This window comes from Clarias gariepinus, chromosome 18, assembly GCF_024256425.1.
Source record: "Clarias gariepinus isolate MV-2021 ecotype Netherlands chromosome 18, CGAR_prim_01v2, whole genome shotgun sequence".
Lineage (NCBI taxonomy): Eukaryota > Metazoa > Chordata > Actinopteri > Siluriformes > Clariidae > Clarias > Clarias gariepinus.
Window position 1 is genome coordinate 3,595,903 of NC_071117.1, and position 20,709 is coordinate 3,616,611.

A 20,709-nucleotide genomic window follows, 5' to 3' on the forward strand; every position below is an offset into this window, starting at 1 on the left:
TTGTGAGAAAGTCGATTTTTTTCCTTGCAAAGCAGATTGTGTTTGTTTGTTGAATTTCGGCACATAATTAACTCCATAGAGAGCGTCAGCAGCCGGACCCCCCCGTAAGGACTGCGGTACGGCTCGCTGCCCCTCACAAGCCGCCTCAAAGAGATCAGACCGCTTCACAGTCTTCTTTTTTAAGAAGAAGTTTTCTAAGAAGCTCATGCGTCCAGGATCCCCGGGGAGGGGCGCGTAACTTTCTTTCCTAAAAGGAGGTGCCCTCCCTGGCACCCTCAGGGGGTCGGTGTTCAGTTTCCGCCACCTTTGGTGTTTCGGACAACACCGGTCTCCAACAGCACGTTAGCCCTTCGGTCATATCCTGCTGTACTCCAGAATGCCGAACCACTAACCGAAGTAACAGGAGTTGCTGGGAATGGGTAACATAGAACATGTTCCCCTACCAGGCAGAGAGTCAGGCTACTACAGTCGGTATTTCTTGAGGAACGGGGGCAGCGTCCAATTTTTAGATTTTCCCTGGCTGAACCACTATCCTAAAATAAATAAATACAGCCTCAAATGTTGACTGTCAAAGTGATTGTTCTTAAATCCTACCAAGCAATTGATTTGTGACAATCGATCTGAAAGAGGCATACTTTCACAACACTGTGGCAAGTTCAAGTTCCTGAGGTTCGCTTTTGGGGGCGAAGCTTACCAGTATCGGGTCCTTCCATTTGGTCTAGCTCTCTCACCCGCACGACTGGCTGACCCAGTCTCAGTAGCTAGCGCTTGGACATCAGGATGTCGTCCTAGCTCATTTTTTTTTTTTTTTTTTTTTAGGATTGAGACGCAACGCCACGAAAGCGTGCTCTTTCCAACATATTTGGGTGTCACAGGGGATTCGGTCGTAAGGCGGGCACAGCTGTCTCCCGCTTATCTCGAATCCATTCTCAACACCCTCAAGGAAATCAAGCTAGACCAGAAAGTGACTGTTCATTACTTTCGGAGATCTTAGCTCTCATGGCAGCTGCATCCACGGTGATACCTTTGGGCCTCCTGCACATCAGAGCATTTCAGTTGTGGCTTAGAACCAGGGGATTTCACTCGAGGGCCAATTCCCAATAAGGGTTACGCGCCAGGGGCTTCGTACCCTTTCTATGTGGTTCAGACCCCAGTTTCTGACTCTGGGTCCCACTTTAAGTCCGTCTTGTCCTCACAGGATGCCAACGACAGACGCTTCACTCACGGGCTGGGGTGCGGTCTTAGATGATCGTTCAGCCCAAGGGAGCTAGAGATGTCATCTTCTCGCACGGCACACCAATTGCCTCGAAATGATGGCTTTTTTCTGGCCCTAAAGCACTTCCCCCCACAGTTAAGGCTACCATGTCCTAGTGCGGGTGGACAACACTACGGTAGTCTCATATATTAGTCGCCAGGGCGGACTGCGCTCGCTAGCGCACCAGGTTCTGCTTTGGGCACAGGACAAGTTCCTGTCCCTTAGGGCGATTTACTTTCCAGGGAATATGAATATGTAGTAAGGTAGGTTTTTACCTTTTGTACTGTTTTTGAACCACTATTGGTTCTAACTCGGGCCAGTGGTAGCTCAGTGGTTAAAGCATTGGACTACGGTTCGGAAGATCCCAGGTTCAAACCCCACAACCACCAAGTTGCCACTGTTGGGCCCTTGAGCACGGCCCTTAACCCTCAACTGCTCAGATGTGTAATGCGATAAAAAATGTAAGTCGCTCTGGATGAGAGCGTCTGCCTAAATGTTACTGTACCTAGTTTTTGCTGTTTGGTAGTGTTGATTGCAATGTGATTGAAGTAGGTCTAAAGCAATTTGTTAGTGTCTCCTATAAGCATATCCTGCAACAAAGTTGGTCAAGAATCTAGATGGCAAGTGCACATCTTTGACAAGAGAATTGACAAACTCTTGTTTATCAAGAAATGACACGTTTTTATAGACAATTACCTCAGTCTAGGGTGTGTGTTCAACCTATCTCTGTCAGTTCTCACAGACCAAGATGCTTTTTCTCACACAGCAGAGGCAAGTTTCCCAGAAACCCCATCTACCCTCCAGTACTGTCTCATTGCCCTGCACTGGTGGTAGGTGGGCTTTGTAACTGCCAATCTGCTATGAAAAAAGATTTTATCTCCACTCTAGCTACCCATTACTGTTTTGACCTTCTGGCACTAACTGAGACCTGGATATCTCCTCAGATTTCAGCTACACTGGCTGCCCTATCCTCTGCCTATGTATTATCTTACTCTCCACAAGAAACTGGCAGAGGGGGTGGTACGGGTTTGCGGTTGTCTAAGAGATGGTCCGTCTCGCCTATTATCCTATCTCAACTCAGTATTTCATCATTTAAATTTCATGCAGTTAAGGTAACCTCTCCAATTAACTTTTACATCATAGTTATTTACCGTCCTTCTGGCTCTCTAGGAAACTTTTTGGATGAAAAGGACATGCTTCCTAGTCTTTTTTCTTCTGCTAACACTCCTCTCACTGGTCTAGGAGATTTCAACCTTCCATTTGACAAACTCCAATCCTCTTTCCTTCTCTCTCTCCTTAACTCCTTTCTTTAACTCCAAACAGTTGCCCTCCCACACACAAGGCAGGGAATTCTCCTTACCTCGTGTTTTGCCGCCCTTCCCCAGCCACAGATATCACTACTATTCAGAGACTAGTCACTACTATGTCAGAGAGCAGTGATTCAGTTAACGTGTGTGTGAGAATGTCGTCATACACAGTAGCACCCCCCACTTACTCTGCTCTTCCATACACCAGGCTAATTTGTTTTTATTTTGTAATTATTTTTATATGAATATTTTTGGGTTGTGAAACGAATCATCCAAGGTTCCATTGTTTCTTATGGGGAATTTGCTTTCATATATGAGTGTTTTGACATACATGCACGCTTCCGGAACAAATTATGCTTGCAATCCAAGGTTTCACTCTTCCTTCCCCCCTGTTAATTACACTTACTAGTTCCAACAGGTGCAGAAAGATATGTGTGGGCAAAGCAAAATAACTGGTTAAATAATAAAAAAAATTGTCAATAATAAATAGTGTTTGTGGAACTATTGCAAAAGAGCAATATCATACTTGAGGTCATGCTATTGTGCTGAACATAGCATGGCCGTGATGCAGTCATAAGCACAAGGGGGCAACACTCTCGTATACATTTGCTAATTGGCCAGCTTAAGCCACATCTGTGGGGTATTGCACAAAACCAAGATAAGGAATTAAGCTGGGATTTTCTGGTTATCCGGGCTGAATTTAGCCCTGACTTGGTTGCATGAATGGAGGCTAAATTAATCTACATTAAGTTACTATGGAGATTTACACTTTGCAGCTAGCCTGCTCCAGAGCAGGCTAACAACCAGGCTAAGATTAATCTTAGTGATTTATCGGCTAGTTCCTCCCTAAATCCTACTAGATATTAATGTGTTTTAGTCATTTCATGGTCCTGCATTAAAAAACTAGATATACTGTCATTTATCTCTTTATGCGTACTGTTATTTTAGTTATTATTGAAAACTGCTGTTCATTTCACTGTCAGAGGTTTGATGAATATACTGTATATATTATTCGAGATTTAAAGAGATTTAAAACACCCAGTGAGGAAAGCACATTTTCCTGAGCAATTATTACTTTGCTGTCCACAATGAATGCCAACACAGTGCAAAAGAACTATACAATACAATATGAGAAATAAAATATAAACTATGTATATCTATATATGCAAGTATACAGTAGAAATGTATTGTTGAATGATAAAAAATATCAATATATTATATTTTATTGCAGTTGATGAGATAAGAAATGGCTCCTGAATTTGCAAATGTGGTTTCAATTAAGTCCGTAACGAGGTCAATATGTAGTATATATAGACTAAAGATTTGTGTGTTTCCTATCCACAATGGCTTGCCCTTTGTTGAATGATGTAGTTGATGAGGAAGTTTTAATACTCAGACGAGCATTCAGGCATGAAAGAGTCTTCCGAGATAGGGCAGACCCATTGGCCTTTTCAGACGAATATCTGACTGAGAGGTACAGATTCTCAAGTGATGGCATCAGATATTTGTGTAGGCTGCTGGGTCCAAACATACAGCACTGGACCGCACGGAGCCATGCTCTCACTGTCCCACAGGTGGTCTGCATAGCACTGCGATTCTTTGCAAGTGGCATGTTTCTGTATTCTGTCGGTGATGCAGAAAACCTCAATAAAGCCACTATTTGCCGCACAATAAGAAAAGTAAGTCTGGCATTGAAATCTCTTGTGCACATATTTATCACCTTCCCTGGCCACAGAGGATTCATCCACATCAAGGAGGAGTTCTACAAGATTGCAGGTAACATGAATAATAACAGATTACTACAAAATGTTACATTAGCACAGTCACAGTATGACAGTCATTGTTTTGTGTTATAGCTTTTCCTAATGTAATTGGCACAGTGGATTGCACCCATATTCGTATCCAACGCCCCACAGGGGCACATGAGGGAGATTATGTGAACAGGAAATCCTTCCACAGTGTCAATGTTCAGATAAGAATAAGTAATGGTTACTGTCAGCTACATAATTATTCTGTGCATTAAATTACCTTAATAGGCTATATATTGTTACAGATGATCTGTGATGCTGACTGCCTTATCACAAATTTAGAGGCAAAGTGGCCTGGCTCAGTCCACGACTCCAGAATCTTTCGGGCCAGTAGAATTTACCAGAGACTCTCTCTAGGTAAACCACCCCATTTTTTAAGCACCTTGAACAGCAAGAGTACAGTACTTGTAAGAATTATGTTTTGCATTCACAGGTGAGTTCTCTGGTGTGCTGCTGGGGGACAAAGGTTATGCCTGTGAGACATTTCTGATGACTCCCCTTACAGACCCCCAAACCCCAGCACAGCAGGCTTACAACCATGCCCATGCCAAAACCAGGGCTCGAATTGAAATGACCTTCAGCCTCCTGAAATCCCGATTTCAGTGCCTGCACCACCTGAGGGTCTTCCCAGACAGAGCATGTGACGTGACTGTTGCCTGCACAGTGCTGCACAATATTGCCAGCCTAAGAAAAGAAAGGGCTCCCAGAGTTGCTTTGGATGTTGATTGGGACAATGCTGCCATATTCCCAGATAACAGAAATGGTAGACTTGTTAGAGAACAATACATTGCAAATTATTTCAGTTAATTTAGTTTTGATTTAGCCCATCCCTTAATAAAGGATAATGTAGGCTATATAACTTTTTCATGTGTACATGCATTTTATTTGGCATCAGTAGCACACACTGTGGTTATCTTCCCAAATTCTAGTTCCACTTCACTGGATCGATCACTATAAAGTGTACCTGACAGTCATAAAAAAATTGTAGAAGACCACAATGGTTTTGGAATATTTTTTTTTTATTATTTTGCTGTTGTCACTTGTCAGCTTGGACCTTTGGACAGAACAAATTATGATGATTAATACATTGGGTTACAGTCATGGTTACAGTATGAACTGAAGTCACTTACTTCTGTTTGTAGTTTCTGGATTTCCAGTTCTAGTTTCCTCAGTGTCTTGCGTTTAATTTGCATGTCAAGGTCCATGTCCTGCAGCTTTCTTTTGTTTACATCAATCTTGACTTCTGTCAGCTCGATCTGTCTCTTAAGATGTGTTGTGTAGAGATATCTGACAGTTTGTGAATTCTGTGAACACCTTTTTGTTATCATAGCACAATTTTTGCATAATGTAAATTACTTTAGGCAATACTCACTATGTTACCAGGCTGCTTATCAGACTGCCCAATGTCAGGATCCTTTAACAAATGATATTTTCTATTAGTACCACTTCCCTGACTTCTTATTAATTATAAACTTAAAAAAATGTGTCCATTTCCACAAAATTGACATGATACCTCGAGCCTTCTAGAGTCCAGCGACACGGTCTCATCATCGGCAGAAGTGCACTCCACTGCTGTAGATGTGGCTTCCCTCTGCCATATTCATTACTGGTATTGATATTTTTGACAGAACACGCAAAGTCAATGATTTAATAAAGAATACTCACCGGCAAATTATAGTCTGGTGGCTCCAAAAGTGTAAGGGTGTTAACAGCCACTGCAAGGTAAAGCAAAGTCACACAGTCCACATAACAAAATATAAATGGATTTCCCCGCTGTATAAACAATGCATTAAGGTGATTGTCTAGTTGCAAACTGTGTATGTAGTCGGAAAACTATATTATGCTTACCTTTGTAATGTTAGATGGTTTATAACGGTGTCTGTCTATGATTAAGAAGTCATGTAAACACATCAGTAAACACATCGCGTTTGTATCTCTCTCAGTACGCTACTTACCCTGTGTTGGCTTCTCCGCTTTTTGTTTTGTCGTTGCTTGCGGCAGCGTAACAGCCTGTAAATTCATGCCCATGCAGTGATGAGAAGGACAAACGAGTCGATGCATTTCCATTCTTTTAATTTCTGCGTTGTCAGGCGATATTACAAACTTATTACAAACCAAAAACTACTTAAGAAAACAGGCTCAGGCTCTATATTCCAGCTTAGCTCACATTTTCGCGTTTTCACACTTTGGACTGCATTAGCCACAAAGCATTGCCTGCCCTGGACTACACTCCCGTGGCAGTGTGTTGTTAAGACACGCCGCACAGAACTGTCATTAGCATTTAAAGGAGCATGTTCTGAAATAGGTTGCTGAGTACAGAGCTACTTTTTACCAGGTAAAAGAAGTGTTTTTTTACACAACCATTGAGAATTTTTAATTAAAGTATATTTTAAACTTTTCATTAGGACCCTAAAGAATCATATTAACTTATGAAAAATGGGACTGGGTGACTCCTTTAAATATTTCTATTTAAACATTTACTGTTTATTACTATGTGTGTACTTCAGCTAAACTCGTAACTTTTCTGGAAAATGCTCTTATGTGATATATAAAGTAACTAATTCTTTAATTTGGAAAGAAAATACTTGATATAAAAGTAAATATTTTATTTTACTCCTTTTTCCCCATTTAGATAATGAATGTGAATATATTGTAGGAAACACAACACTGTTATCACTGGTGAATGCTTTAAGACTTCGAAAATGAAGAAGATTCATGCACTAAAACTTCACCTATTAAACAGGGGTTTTCCAGATTTCAACCCAGGGGAAAAAAAAAACCCAAACCCAGGACACTATGCTATGGGTAAGGGCTAAAGAAAGTCAGAGATAAAGAAAGGGCACATTTATAAAAAAAAATAATAATAATCCTATGTAACTTGTGAAAAACAAGTTAACACAGTGAAGTTTTATCAGTGTTTGGGTAAAAACTATGAATGAACACATGTGGAGTTATGTACTTAACAAAAAAAGGTCTCCACAGTCACCGGACCTGAACCCAATCAACATGGTTTGGGGTGAGCTGGACCGCAGAGTGAAGGCAAAGGGGCCAACAAGTGCTAAACACCTCTGGGAACTCCTTCAAAACTGTTGGAAAACCATTTCAGGTGACTATCTCTTGAAGCTCATTGAGAGAATGCCAAGGGTGTGCAAAGCAGTAATCAGAGCAAAGGGTGGCTATTCTGAAGAAACTAGAATATAAAACATGTTTTCAGTTATTTCACGCTTTTTTGTTAAGTACATAACTTCACATGCGTTCATTCATAGTTTTGATGCCTTCAGTGAGAATCTACCAATGTAAATGGTCATGAAAATAAACACATTGAATGAGTGAGGGTGTGTCCAAACTTTTGGCCCTTTTGTGTAACTAGTCAAAACTGGCTGGGATGATTTATTTATTGAAAGCAAAAGCTCAAATATACACAGGAAAAACTTAATTACATTACAAAAGAAATGCTTGAAATAAACACTGTATTATGTGTATGAACACATTTACCGTTTTCTCATGTAGCTCTGAAAAGACTGTTATCCCAATGATCCCCAGTTTTGTCCTCTCGTGAGCATGTTGCGTAATATACAGTACTGAGGTCATTGCATGTTCTTATATATTGCATGCAAATATATACATCATATCTGTAGCACACAAAGCTTGTCTTTTAATTTATCTGTCTGTGCACACAGTTGCCACCACCTTCTTTTGCCTCTTCCTTCTTTGGTTGTCGCACTACATTGGGAAGCTTGTCCATGTGTTCTATCCTACAGCAGGATGCATCCGCTCTGTAGGGTCATACTAAGGCCTTGGTGGCCCAGCACACAGTTTAAAGTCAACAGGCCCTTTATTGGGTACAAAGATGCATTTTACACCAAGTTGTTCCTTACATATATAATAAAGCAGATTAAACATTTTCCGTAAAGATACACAATTTGTGCTTAATATTTTGTGGTTAAATTACTACACTACTTTTACTTCTGTAAATTACACTACCTGTAGGTCACTAACCTTTAACCTAACCTTTTAGTTTGTTCTGCCAGAAATTGAATGATTTGTTTGCAAATAAATATAAAACATTCTGTTGTTCGTAATATAGCCCAACTGTGATGTGATTGTAGGCATGAGGGCACAGCACTCGCTCTCACTATATAAGGAATATATGTAAGAAGCATTTCAAGGTCCTGGAGTGGCCTAGCCAGTCTCCAGATGTCAACCCCTTAGAAAATCTTTGGAGAGAGTTGAAAGTCTGTGTTGTCCAGCGACAGCCCAAAACATCACTGCTCTGAGGAGATCTGCATGGAGGAATCAGCCAAAATACCAGCAACAGTGTGTGAAAACCTTGTAAAGACTTACAGAAATCGTTTGACCTCTGTCATTACCAACAAAGGGTATATAACAAAGTATTGAGATGAAATTTTGTTATTGACCAAATACTTATGTTCCACCATAATTTGCAAATAAATTCTTTAAAAATTCTTTAATATGATTTTCTGGATTCTTTTTTTCTTATGTTGTCTCTCATAGTTGAGGTATACCTATGATAGAAATTACAGGCCTCTCTCATCTATTTAAGTGGGAGAACTTGTACAATTGCTGGCTGACTAAATACGTTTTTGCCCCACTAAGTACAACGCTTACGGAACTCACAACTTTACACTGTAAGCTATGAAGTGAATATGTTTTACTTGGAGTAACATCATAAACATCTACCATGTCCTAATCTACCTGTCCTAGTCTTCCACTTTTACCTCATGTGTTTACATACAATTTGTTCCTATTTTCACACCTTGTTCTCCAGGGCGCAGTAGGGGTATCTTTTAAACTATTACATGAATCTGGTGAAAATGTAGAAGTAATATTATCCATTTTTACTATAGTGACTCTGAAGATAAGAGAAAATGAGTCAGAAGTACAAGAAAAAATATTTAACCTAATATCATGATGTGCCTTGTACATTGAAATGATCAGAATGCATCTATGACAAAATTTGCCTCAGGTTAGGAGATGATCCAAGTCAGTGGGTTGGTTGCTCCAGCTGGAGTCACTAACTCTCTAACTAAATCTTAATCAAGTTGTGATAAAAATTATATTTGAAAGAAGTTTTAACTAATACTTAATTTTTCTTTCATAAATAAGTAATTTGTCTTAAAGCCATCTTAAACAACATAAATTCAACAAAATTAATTTTACTCTTTATATCTTTGTTCACAATTTTGAAATGATTAGTTAAACACCACAGTTGTAACCTTCCTGACAAAGAACTAAAAAAGTGTTGGTTACATAAAACTATATACAAACAAATTAAATTATTAATAAAAATTTTAATTTGCGGAAATCTACAACTTCGAGAGGGTACTCCTCTGGTCAGGTCCTGTGTCTCACACACCTTAAAAAAAACGACGGATAACTTGTCACAAAATTTCAGCATTTACCAACACAAAGTGCACATCAAAGGAAATAAAGAAGTTATTGCTACATCCCCCATAAAATCCTGATCTTTTTTCATTTTCATGTTTGGGGCATTTCACAGACTTGGTAAATTCAGAAAGGAACATTCTAAATATTACTTCAAACTGCTGCTAGCTAAAGAGCTGCTTATGTAGTGGGAGGTCATTAAGAAGAGGTGTGATGAATCAGACCTCCAGTGAACCTGAGTATGTTGGTTGTTGTAGTTCCTGGTGGCCATGTTTGTAGGCATCATGCTGAGTTCTAAACTTGTGCCCCTTATGCTATCACATTGTGTAACACTGGGATAAGTGCATTGGTGTAGCAGTGGATTAGATAGAAAAATAAAGGGAGTTTTTACTTGCATAAAAGTGTTTGTTACTTTACAGAATCAAAAGTCCTGGCTCAAATCAAACCCACTGGAGGTGCGAGACAACAGTAAACCACCATGACATCTGAATTAAAAGAAACCTCTAATGTGTGTGTAATGTGCATGCACACACACACACACATTAACGGAGAGACCGTTTTTAAAAAAACGTTTAAAAATTACCTGTCAAAAAATTAGCAAGAAACATTATTAGTCACACTCGCGTGAGCGCATACTAACAGAATCACTGCTGTAAAGTAAAACAACAATAACAACAACAAAACAAATTAACTAGCACCTCACCTTTAAAAAGACTAACGACAAAGCAGAGTTTCTGTGTGTTTGTTTGGGAACCTGAGAGGAGGCGGGGCCAAGAGAGAGAGTATGTGTGTGTGTGTGTGTGTGTGTGTGTGTGTGTGTGTTAGTGTAAATGAATGAGTGCACGCACATACACACACACACTCGCCTTTACAGCCCCCTCTCCTCTGAGGTTCCCAAACAAACGCACATACTGTCTGCCTTACACAGACACACACACAAGCTTGCAGAGTTTGAGTGTGCGTGTGTGTTTGTGTGTGTGTGTGTGTGTATTCACCCAGCAGGGGAGACGATTACTTACAATTCCGCAGCGCAAAAGAGAGAAAAACTGTTGGCTCAGTTGTGATGACGTGACGCTCAGTGTCAAAACATTTACATTTAGGCATACGCTCTTATCCAGAAGCAACTTACATTTTTATCTCATTACACATCTGAGCAGTTGAGGATTAAGGGCCTTGCTCAAGGGTCCACGGTGGCAACTTGGTGGTTGTGGGGTTTGAACCTGAGATCTTCCGAACCGTAGTCCAATGCCTTAACCACTGAGCTACCCCAGTCCAAGAAAACAAGAAGCGCATGTGTGGTACTTGATGCTCGGTGCTCATAAGTCAAAATTTATTAAAAATCTTTGCTCGTCTTGCGGAGCACTTGTAAACCGCATTACTCATAATCCGAGGTTTCACTGTAATTTGAAAACAGAGACAAATTTTTGACATTTTTCTGGGCGTAAAATTATTTAATCAAATTGTGGGTGTTTATGAAAGAAGGTTTTTTATATTTCATATTTAGAATTTTTTATTTTTTTTATTTTAGCTAATTCACTAAATGATGGTAACCACCCAACCACTGATCCTCCATCTCAGGGGTGTGTACAATATCACAATATTCAAAGTCTTATACAAATTCTTCTAAATAAGAAATAGAACAGAGCAAACCACTGCAGGACATATTATGTCAGCTATAGGCTGAGGTGGAGCAGGTAAATGTTTTAAATATTTAAATACACACACACACACACACACACACACACACACACACACACCCCTCAAGTATAATTGTACACATGTCCACTGTTTATTAGTAGAGTATCAGAAATATCTTATGAATATGAAAGTGTGTTAAGAGCTTGGCACCTCACACACTTCCTGAGTGGGTTTCTGTCAATGTCTCAAGTGGAAGTGGAAGTAGATATGACGCTACTTTTGCACTAACACCACACAAATAGATACTGAGCAGTCACAGAGACAGAGACAGTGAGTGTGTGTACGATAACTAACAGAACATTATTAATTATTATTATCTGAGGAGTTTGTGAGTCTGGATGTAGAATGGAGATGGTCCTCATCTTCACCTTCTGCCTGATTCTAGGTAAGTACAAACACTTCCAAATCCTCATCAGTCTCAGTGTTCAGTATCAGTGTCACATTAAAGCTTTGCACTGATGGACATTTAGCACAGAACTTTTATAGAGAGGTTCCAGTGTTTAAAGTAGTGAAGTTCTCAGGGGTGCTGAGAGCAGTTTTGATTTTTTCAGATGTTCCTGGCATCAGTACTGTCTGGAACTCCACACACACACGACACACTCTCCTTCAATCACCTCTTCATCACATTTCTCTCTTCTGTTTTAACTAATGTAATTAATTTAGTTAAGCTAATTTTACATTTTAGCTAACCACTTAGCCATCACTCCCTTATCTCAGGTTATGTACAATATCACACATGCTGTTTGATTAGATCTCACACATGCCTTTATTAAAATTATTTTAAATAAGACAGAGATCAAATTACTAGTGGAAATAAATTACAATACCTGTGGGGTGTAAGTGTTGTAAGCATGCTCACATGCCTTGTGGTCTAGCGAGTCAACAGGAAGTCCCTTTGAGCCCTTTTTATATTTGGCCATGTTTCTATTTCCTTTGAACAATTACATCTAAGTACCTTTTAATCTCCTGCCATACACAGTGTAGTCAGAAACTACCCACAAATCGTTGCTGCTGAATTGAAGACGTTTTGCAGTACATTATTCTCTTAGTTATTTTTTTAGAGATAATTAATAGCGAGCTATTCCCAGGGGAAAATGGTGGTCTAATCCCTTCATCTGTATGGCCGACCTGCATGGCAACAGCACAAACATACATTTTTTGCTATGAAAAATAAACATATGAAATTTACTTTCATGTCAGTCATAATTTAACCTAAGTATCAATAAACAGGATAAAACTAAGAATGTCCCCGCAAATTAATATTCATGTCCACACAAAAACTATAAAAGTTTAATTAGCAGTTTGCTAATGGCTATGTATTCCTTTTCTGGCTCTTATCAAATTATATTTTATTAGATTAGATTAGATTAAACTTTGTCATTGTACAACGTACATGTGCAGAAATGCAGTTTTAAAAATGCAGGAGCCATTACATATAGCTTTAGTCACGAGCTGGAGGATGGACCTAAATTTCATATATTATTCTCCAGCTGGTACTGATGCTGTAACTACAGTAACTGGATACAGAGGACGATCAGTTCAGATTAAATGCCCCTACACATCTGATTCTGAAAACTACAACAAGTATCTTTGCAGAGGCGAATGTTCCAGCTGGAAGCATAAAGATGTTCCTGTTTATTCTGGATCTCCTAATAAAGACTCCAGATTCTCTCTGTATGACAACAAAACAGCCAAAGTCTTCACCGTCACCATCACTGATCTGAGACCAGAGGATGAAGGAACTTACTGGTGTGGGATAGATCGGTTATTGTATGATATTTACACAGAGGTTAAACTGCTGGTGAAAATGGGTAAGTGTTACAAAGAGGAAAGTAAAACATCTCTGGGACTTTAAGTTGTAGATTTTTTAAATATTGTGTTTGAGGCAGATTGCTGAAGCACTGTGTACGATCTCGGATTGTCATAATTTAATACGTTTCTGAGATTAAAGTTTAATAAATGTGGCTTGGATGTTTAATATGTAAAGTTTCCACAACTTAATAATGGATTTCTATTGTTTTTCGTCCTTTCAGATGATCCTTCTATCAGTACTGTCTCATACTACACACACTCTGCTTTAAACCATGACATGAGTATATTAGTGCATGCTGAGAGCAAACATTCAACAACAGGTATGTTTTTTTTTCATGACCTTTTCATCACATTTATCATCATTTCACACATCATCCATCATGTTTTACTTTTCTATTTAAACTAATCCATTAAATGATGCTAACCAGTCAGCCATCCCTCCCTTATCCCAGTGTATCTACAATATCACACATGCTGTATGAGACTTTATTCATATTTGTCTAAATGAGAAAGAGATAAAACCACTACAAAAAAAAAAAAACAATTATATATTATTATTATATATTTTTAATTTTTTCGGCAATACAATACATATTAAAGATAAAGATAAAACGACAAAGAATACCATGTGATACATGTAATACTGTATGCTGCCCCTCCCACCAAAAAGCAGTTTCAATTTGGATTTAAATCTCTAAATACTTAAGAGCCGACTCTTTATCTTCTTCTTGTCCCGTATAAGTTAAGCCTTTATTTGTCACATATACATTACAGCACAGTGAAATTCCTTCTTCGCATATCCCAACGTAACTGGGGTCAGAGCGCAGGGTCAGGCATGCTACAGCGCCCCTGGAGCAGTTAGGGTTAAGGGCCTTGCTCAAGGGCCCAACAGTGGCAACCTGGTGGAGCTGGGGATCGAACCCCTGACCTTCCGATCGGTAACCCAGTAATCCACAGCCTTAACCGACTGTTTGCATATACTCCAGGACATTATGAACAGTGATCACATGAATTGCATTTAATTGCAAAGTTCGTCTTTTCCATGAAAATGAACCAAAAAATAAAAATAAAAAATACACTGCATTTCAGCCTTGCCACAAAAGGAGAAGCTGACATCTTTTCAGTGATTTTTCTTGTTAACACATGTTAGAGTATTGATGAAGACAGGGCTGGCCACCACTCTGTCATGCTGATTGAATTAGAATAACAGACAGGAAGCTTTTAAAGGAGGGTGGTGTTTCAAGTCATTGTTCATCCTTTATTACCCATGGTTACCTGCATGGAAACACTTGCAAGAATGGCTGCCATCAGCCCAGTGATTGACGGCATGCCAGGGCAAATTGCTGTGGCCTGGGAAAAAAAGGGTCAACACAGCAAATACGGACTCTTTGCATAAAATTGTATTTGCAAAAACGTAATTGTCAATAAACGTCTTTGACATTTGCTATTGAAAATGCTTGTAATTATACTTTAGTATACCACAGTAACATTTGACAAAATGATCTTAAATCGCTGAAGTAGCAGAATTTGTGAAAATTAAAATTTGTGTCATTCTCATAACCTTTGACCATGGCTGTAGCTGTGTGGAAACTGTATTGGTTCAGGAAATTTTAACCAGTGAACCAAAAAGGAATAATATGGGATGCAGGTCAGTGTTCCTTATTTTACAAGTACATTTATCTAACCAGGTTGAACTTCATCATGCTTTGTTAATAGTCCACAAAACTAAATCATGTTGTGCTATCTTTAGTTTTACTTTACTTAAATTTAAAAACAAATGCAACCTTTAATTTCATTCTCCAGGAAATGAGAAGATACAAGTCAGAATATGGTTTATATGGTAATATATGATCGCTTGTGTCTTCTAGAATTTTCAACTTTCACCGTCATCATTGGTGTCTCTCTGGGTCTAGCGATGCTTCTCGTTACCCTTTTATTTGTCGTCACCCTAATGAGGAAAACGATGACCAGAGGTACTGCAAATGCACAAACATTGTTGGTTTCATTTAATAAAACTTTCAAGGTGTTTTCAAATTACATGTTAACTTTTTAAAATGTGCAGCTGTGGGGTAAGTAAAAATACAGACCATGTGAAGGTTTGTCACATGATTAATTTTCACTGGCATGGAATATGTGCAGATTTTTAGATGTAGATTTATTTAAAAGTTAAACCATAAACAGTTAATAGAACGGGAATCTAAAACAACGAAGAAACAGCATCATTGACAAACAGCAGTAACATGCGACAAAACATAGGGATCTTAAATAATATTACAAATTAGAAAAGCCAAAACTCTATAAACACTGTTTCTTGACATAATCCATCCAAAATGCACCACCGCAGATCTCCAAATGGTGGTTTAAGATGGCAAAAAAAACTTTATTTTGGCATTGCAACCCAGAGACAATAGTTCAACTGAATATCTCTCGCAAGCCATATTGTCTTTTTTTTTTTTTTTTTTTTTTTTTGCTACCAGGGCTCCCATTAAGCATTTGATTTGAATCAAAAAGTATCTTATTGTCATAACAGTTATCTTGTGTCATAGCAGGTCTATCAAGAAGCGCAAAAATTATTATTAGGGAAAATATGGGACTATCACAAAGCATCTTATTGATAAAGAGATAAAGTGATAAAGTGATAAAGAGAAATTAGTTTGGTAGCTTTCAGAAAACAGCAGCAATAAGAAACAAAGGAATAAACAAAATACACTTAAGAATATTTCACCAAAATATATTTAATATACCAATATATACACTGGAATGTAATTGAAGTGGGACCTTCACACATGTCTGTCTGTATGTCTGTAATATATTAAAATTATCAGCCTAACCTGTTTACTTACAATTTTCACAGTTTAAATATATTTTAAATTTGGCTAACTAGGAAAAAGCTAAAGCTGTTGGTTTTCATCAGTAAACATCCAGCAGGATGTTCCGCTATCTTGAAACCCCAACTGACACTTAAAAATCACTCCTGATATTATTCATCTATCCTGATATTATAGTCAAAGATTGATCTTGGGAAGTCATTATGAGTTATACTGTAATAAAACAAGGGTGGCAAAGTAGCACCCTTACCATGGTGCCATGTTGTGCTTACTCCAACCAATTAATTCCTACCAATGTACACACCATCACTTCCCTGGTCCAACACTCTCCTCTGGGTCGTGCAGTGGGGCTTCCACACTTTATATTCATGAATCATAATCATATTATTATGATGTCTTTATTAGAATGGCATAATGTAATAATATATTTTCTCATCTGACTCTCAGCCTCTCAATCTCCAACCCAGCCTCCACAAAGCTCCACAAACCATCATGTGGTGAGTTTTGTGTGTGTTTGTGTGTGTTTCTTAACAAACCCCATAAACTGAGTGAGCCACAACCTGTGTTAGAAGCCCAAGAAGAACTAAACATAAAAGGGTAGAGAGACCTATAAGATATGAGTCCTGATAACTCAGCACTAAATCAAAATAAATAAATAAATAAATAAATAAATAAATAAATAGATGAATAAACCAAGAGAAGCCAATAAAAACACAATAAAAAAAGAAACGCATAAAATTAGGACTATTTTATTTTATTTTATTTTATTTTATTTACCTTTATTTAACCAGGCATGACAGATTAAGAACAGGTTTCTTACAACTTTGGCCTGGCAAAGGCTGAGCCTTTTGGGGTAAATAGGGGAACTGATGAAATTTTTTTATTATTAATTTTTTTTTTTATTATGTGACTTAATTCTGAGCGAAACTGACTTAAACAATCATGTTTCTTTTTCTTTTTGCTCTCAGGTTCGGAATCCTGATTATGTTTATGAGGAGATTGAAGACAGCAAAAACATTTCAAACACACTTTACTTCACTGTTTTGCCCCCCTCAATACCCACCAAAATTTATTCCAACACAGGATTACCCACAGTTCCCTCTGATCACGTAGATTCCATTTATTCTACAGTAGATCACCCATCAGATTCTCCTGATCAGGACATCTACTCCACAGCGCAATGACCCACAATTCTCTCTGACACATCACCCAGTGCTGCTCCACTATCAGGTCGAGCACATCGAACAAAACAAGAACATCTCAAGTGACTACTGTATGTTAATGTCAATGGATTAGAATAGTTAGTATACTACAACATGATAAACAACCTAAGGCAGCTATCATACTAGGCATGATGAAGTCGATTATTATTATTATTATTATTATTATTAATAATAATAATAATAATAATAATAATAATAACAGTTTCTTCTTGCTATCATCATTATGACTATACCATATATGAATATGGAAATGTATGTGCATGGACATAACATGTGTCTAGACTTTTGTGTGTGTGTGTGTGTGTGTGTGTGTGTGTGTGTGTGTGTCTTTGTGTGCGTAGTGTGTTAGTGTGTGTGTGTGCATGCATGTTTGTGTGTTTGCTCAAAGTCACCTGCATGTTTACGCATGGGAGAGAAGTATAGACAACTCCTTAATTTTCATTTTTGACCGGGAACACCAATAAGTGTTTAAAAGTTACATAAAACAAACACATTTTTATTTGTTTTGTTCAAATGCTGAACGGAGGTTCCAGGATGGTCCAGTTGATGTTTCAGCCTTTCCTTAAGCACCCTGGGTACCCTGAGTTATTGTTCTGGGTGGGACAGAAGGAGTTTCAGGGTTGGTCACTAAAACCCAAAAACCACTGCACTTCTTGGCTGTTTTTCCCAAATAAAATAACTCCCTCTTTGGGTAGCTGATAAGGAGGGGAACAAGCGATGGGCCAGTCCTCTCTATAGTTGGGGTTGAGAGCAACACTGGCAGAATGTTGGTCAGCCACAACTTTTCAAGCAATAGAAAAGGTAGACCTAGGTATGGTCCGCCGACCATCCTTAAGCCCCATAAATAAACAACCCCTCACCCAACTTTATTTATTACAACAAGGTAAGGACAGCCTATTTTAGGTTATATCTTTCTTTCTTTTTTTCCTGTTTTGCTTTTTCCCTTATGCTCTCCTTCCTTTCCTTTTTATTTTCTTCTGTGTCCTCTGTCCCCTGGAGATGCAGGCAACAGTGCTAACCACTACACCTCCATGAACATGTTGTAAATGTTGACTATATCATTGTAGTATTATTAAAAAGCAAAACATGGCAAAATTTTACATAGCTGTAGCAAGCACTTAAACCAGTAACTTGGAGTCACAATCTGAAGAAAATTAAAGATAAGAACACAAACTTACAGGCTTACTAAATGTAAATCTTCACAAATTCACAAAGCATTAGTACAGTGTTAAATACATTCATGCTGCACTCATTTGATCATGTTATCTTAATATAGCTTTTAACAAAAAATGTAGTCTCACAGTCTCATGAATTTGTTGCTTTATATTTTGGATATTATTAATAAAACAAATCAATCTAATCAGATCTTTCAGCTCCTTATTAAGGACTTCTTACTGTTCACTCAACATGTGATCCTATTTTGCTCTTGAGGGCAGTAGAGAATTTAGATTGCAGTAGTAATGTTTTATCACAATGACTTGAAGGTGTGTATGTTAGGATTGGTGTGAACTCACTAACAATGCAGTTAACATCTGCAGTACTTGTACTCTTTAGCATATAATGAAATTGCAACATTTTATAAGAAAATAAATAAATTAAAACAATGTAATTCACAACAGACTGTTTTCAGTCTGTGTAATTTAGCCTAATTTATCTAAATCTTATTAGTAGCTACATTTATCTGTTTATTGTGTAGTGTTTAGAAATGTTCCTGAAATGCATTATGATAAAGATGTTCCAGAGTAACTTGCATGCTTAGCATTTCACACTCACTTCCTGCGTCATTTTCTGTCAGTGGTCTAAAAGTGGAAGTGCAAATGATGCTTCTGTAGAATCCACAAAAGACACTATACAGTCACAGAGACAGAGACACTGAGGGTGTGAAAAAGAACTAACAGAATATTTTCTATTTTTATTTTTAAAAATGCAAACTGTCTGAACTTAAGGGAACAGATAGGAAATTCTTTTCATCTGCACATTCTGCCTGATTGTAGGTTTGTAAAAGATCAGGGCCCGGCTTCTCGAAAGCTTCTTATCACTAAGTAGTTCTTAAGTTGTACCTTAACCTCTCTCTTAACATTATGGCGCATTTCCCGAAACGTTCTTACGCTAAGTATCTCTTAGGGAAGTCACACGTTTGTAAGGTTGGTCTGGACCAACCTTAACTCATTCTTAGCGTAGTTTTAGCTCCAGACACTAGTTGGCGCCACTGAGCAGCAGTCTTTATAAATCAGCGGCGTATGGAAGCACATTATGGCACGTTATCAATGTATTAATGATGGAATATACTGTAGGCCTGTTTATGAATTTTATTTTATTTAATATTAAAACTAATAGAGTGACTTTTAATTAGCCTATTTCATAATGTGAATTTCTTCCTCCTCTACTCATGGATCATGGAGTAGGATAATAAAAAAATAAAATCATGGGCTAAAGAACTTAAACCTCCTGCTGGCTATCCTACTTTCGACACCACTTGAGGGACCATGCAGCCCAGAAATAAAGGGGCATAGAAAAAACAAGTTTTCACCAAAATGTATAATTAATTAAATCTGATGTATATTAAGTTAAAAGAAAACAACATTTAAAAGATAAAATCAAACAAAACACATAATCAGTTAAACTAATCGAATAAAACTAATTCTTAAATGAACAAAATAGGGAAACATTCACAGAGGTGGATCAATCCATCTTCAAACACATGGGGGAACCACAAGATCATCAAACAAATATCAAATCAAATCAAATATTAAAAAAACAACAAGAAAACGAGCAGGGTAAGTTAAACTAAAATAAGAATTAACAGATATTGAAAAAATACAAATAATTAGAAAAAGGAAAAGCATAAATCAAAACCAGACATGCAATAACAAACACCAGCTCTACACATTAAGTCTACTGTTGGTACGGCTGGTGGAACTAGTTTCTGCAATCTCACTGTAGAAGCACAGCTTTTCAACAGGCAAGGGGGGGGAACTGCTTGAGGCCCTTATGGGCCCCCTGAGGGTGGACAAAGTACTTATAAAGACAGATATTTGCCAAGGGTCTCAACAGATTCTAGAATCTAGAATTATCTTTGTCGCACACAATGATTAAAGTCACATATTTATTTATTTATTTATTTATTTATTCACATATTCAGTGTTAAATAAGAAACCTAGACACTCAGTCATGATTCATCAACTCACACATGCTTTTTGAAGGTCTTGACATCAAATTCCCCTTTTTTTTTCTAAAATTGTCTCAATTGTATTGGCATGTCCCCTTTAAATGCTTGTGCCCACTGTCTTTCTGGTGCACCCATGAGGGCAATGTCACAGAGTGCTTGGGACCACTCATCATTAATACCTATATATAACTTTATTTATTGTT

At 37.9% G+C, this 20,709-nt stretch overlaps 1 protein-coding gene across 1 annotated transcript in view; it reads left to right on the top strand.

The window, feature by feature from the left end:
* Nucleotides 1–17,382, top strand: part of LOC128506971 (CMRF35-like molecule 6) — a 72,417-nt gene extending 55,035 nt beyond the window's left edge. Inside the window, 2 exon segments of the mRNA XM_053477588.1 lie at nt 16,562–16,611; nt 17,083–17,382. Coding sequence (XP_053333563.1) covers nt 16,562–16,611; nt 17,083–17,382 — 350 coding nt within the window.
* The last annotated feature ends 3,327 nt before the right edge of the window (nt 17,383–20,709 follow it).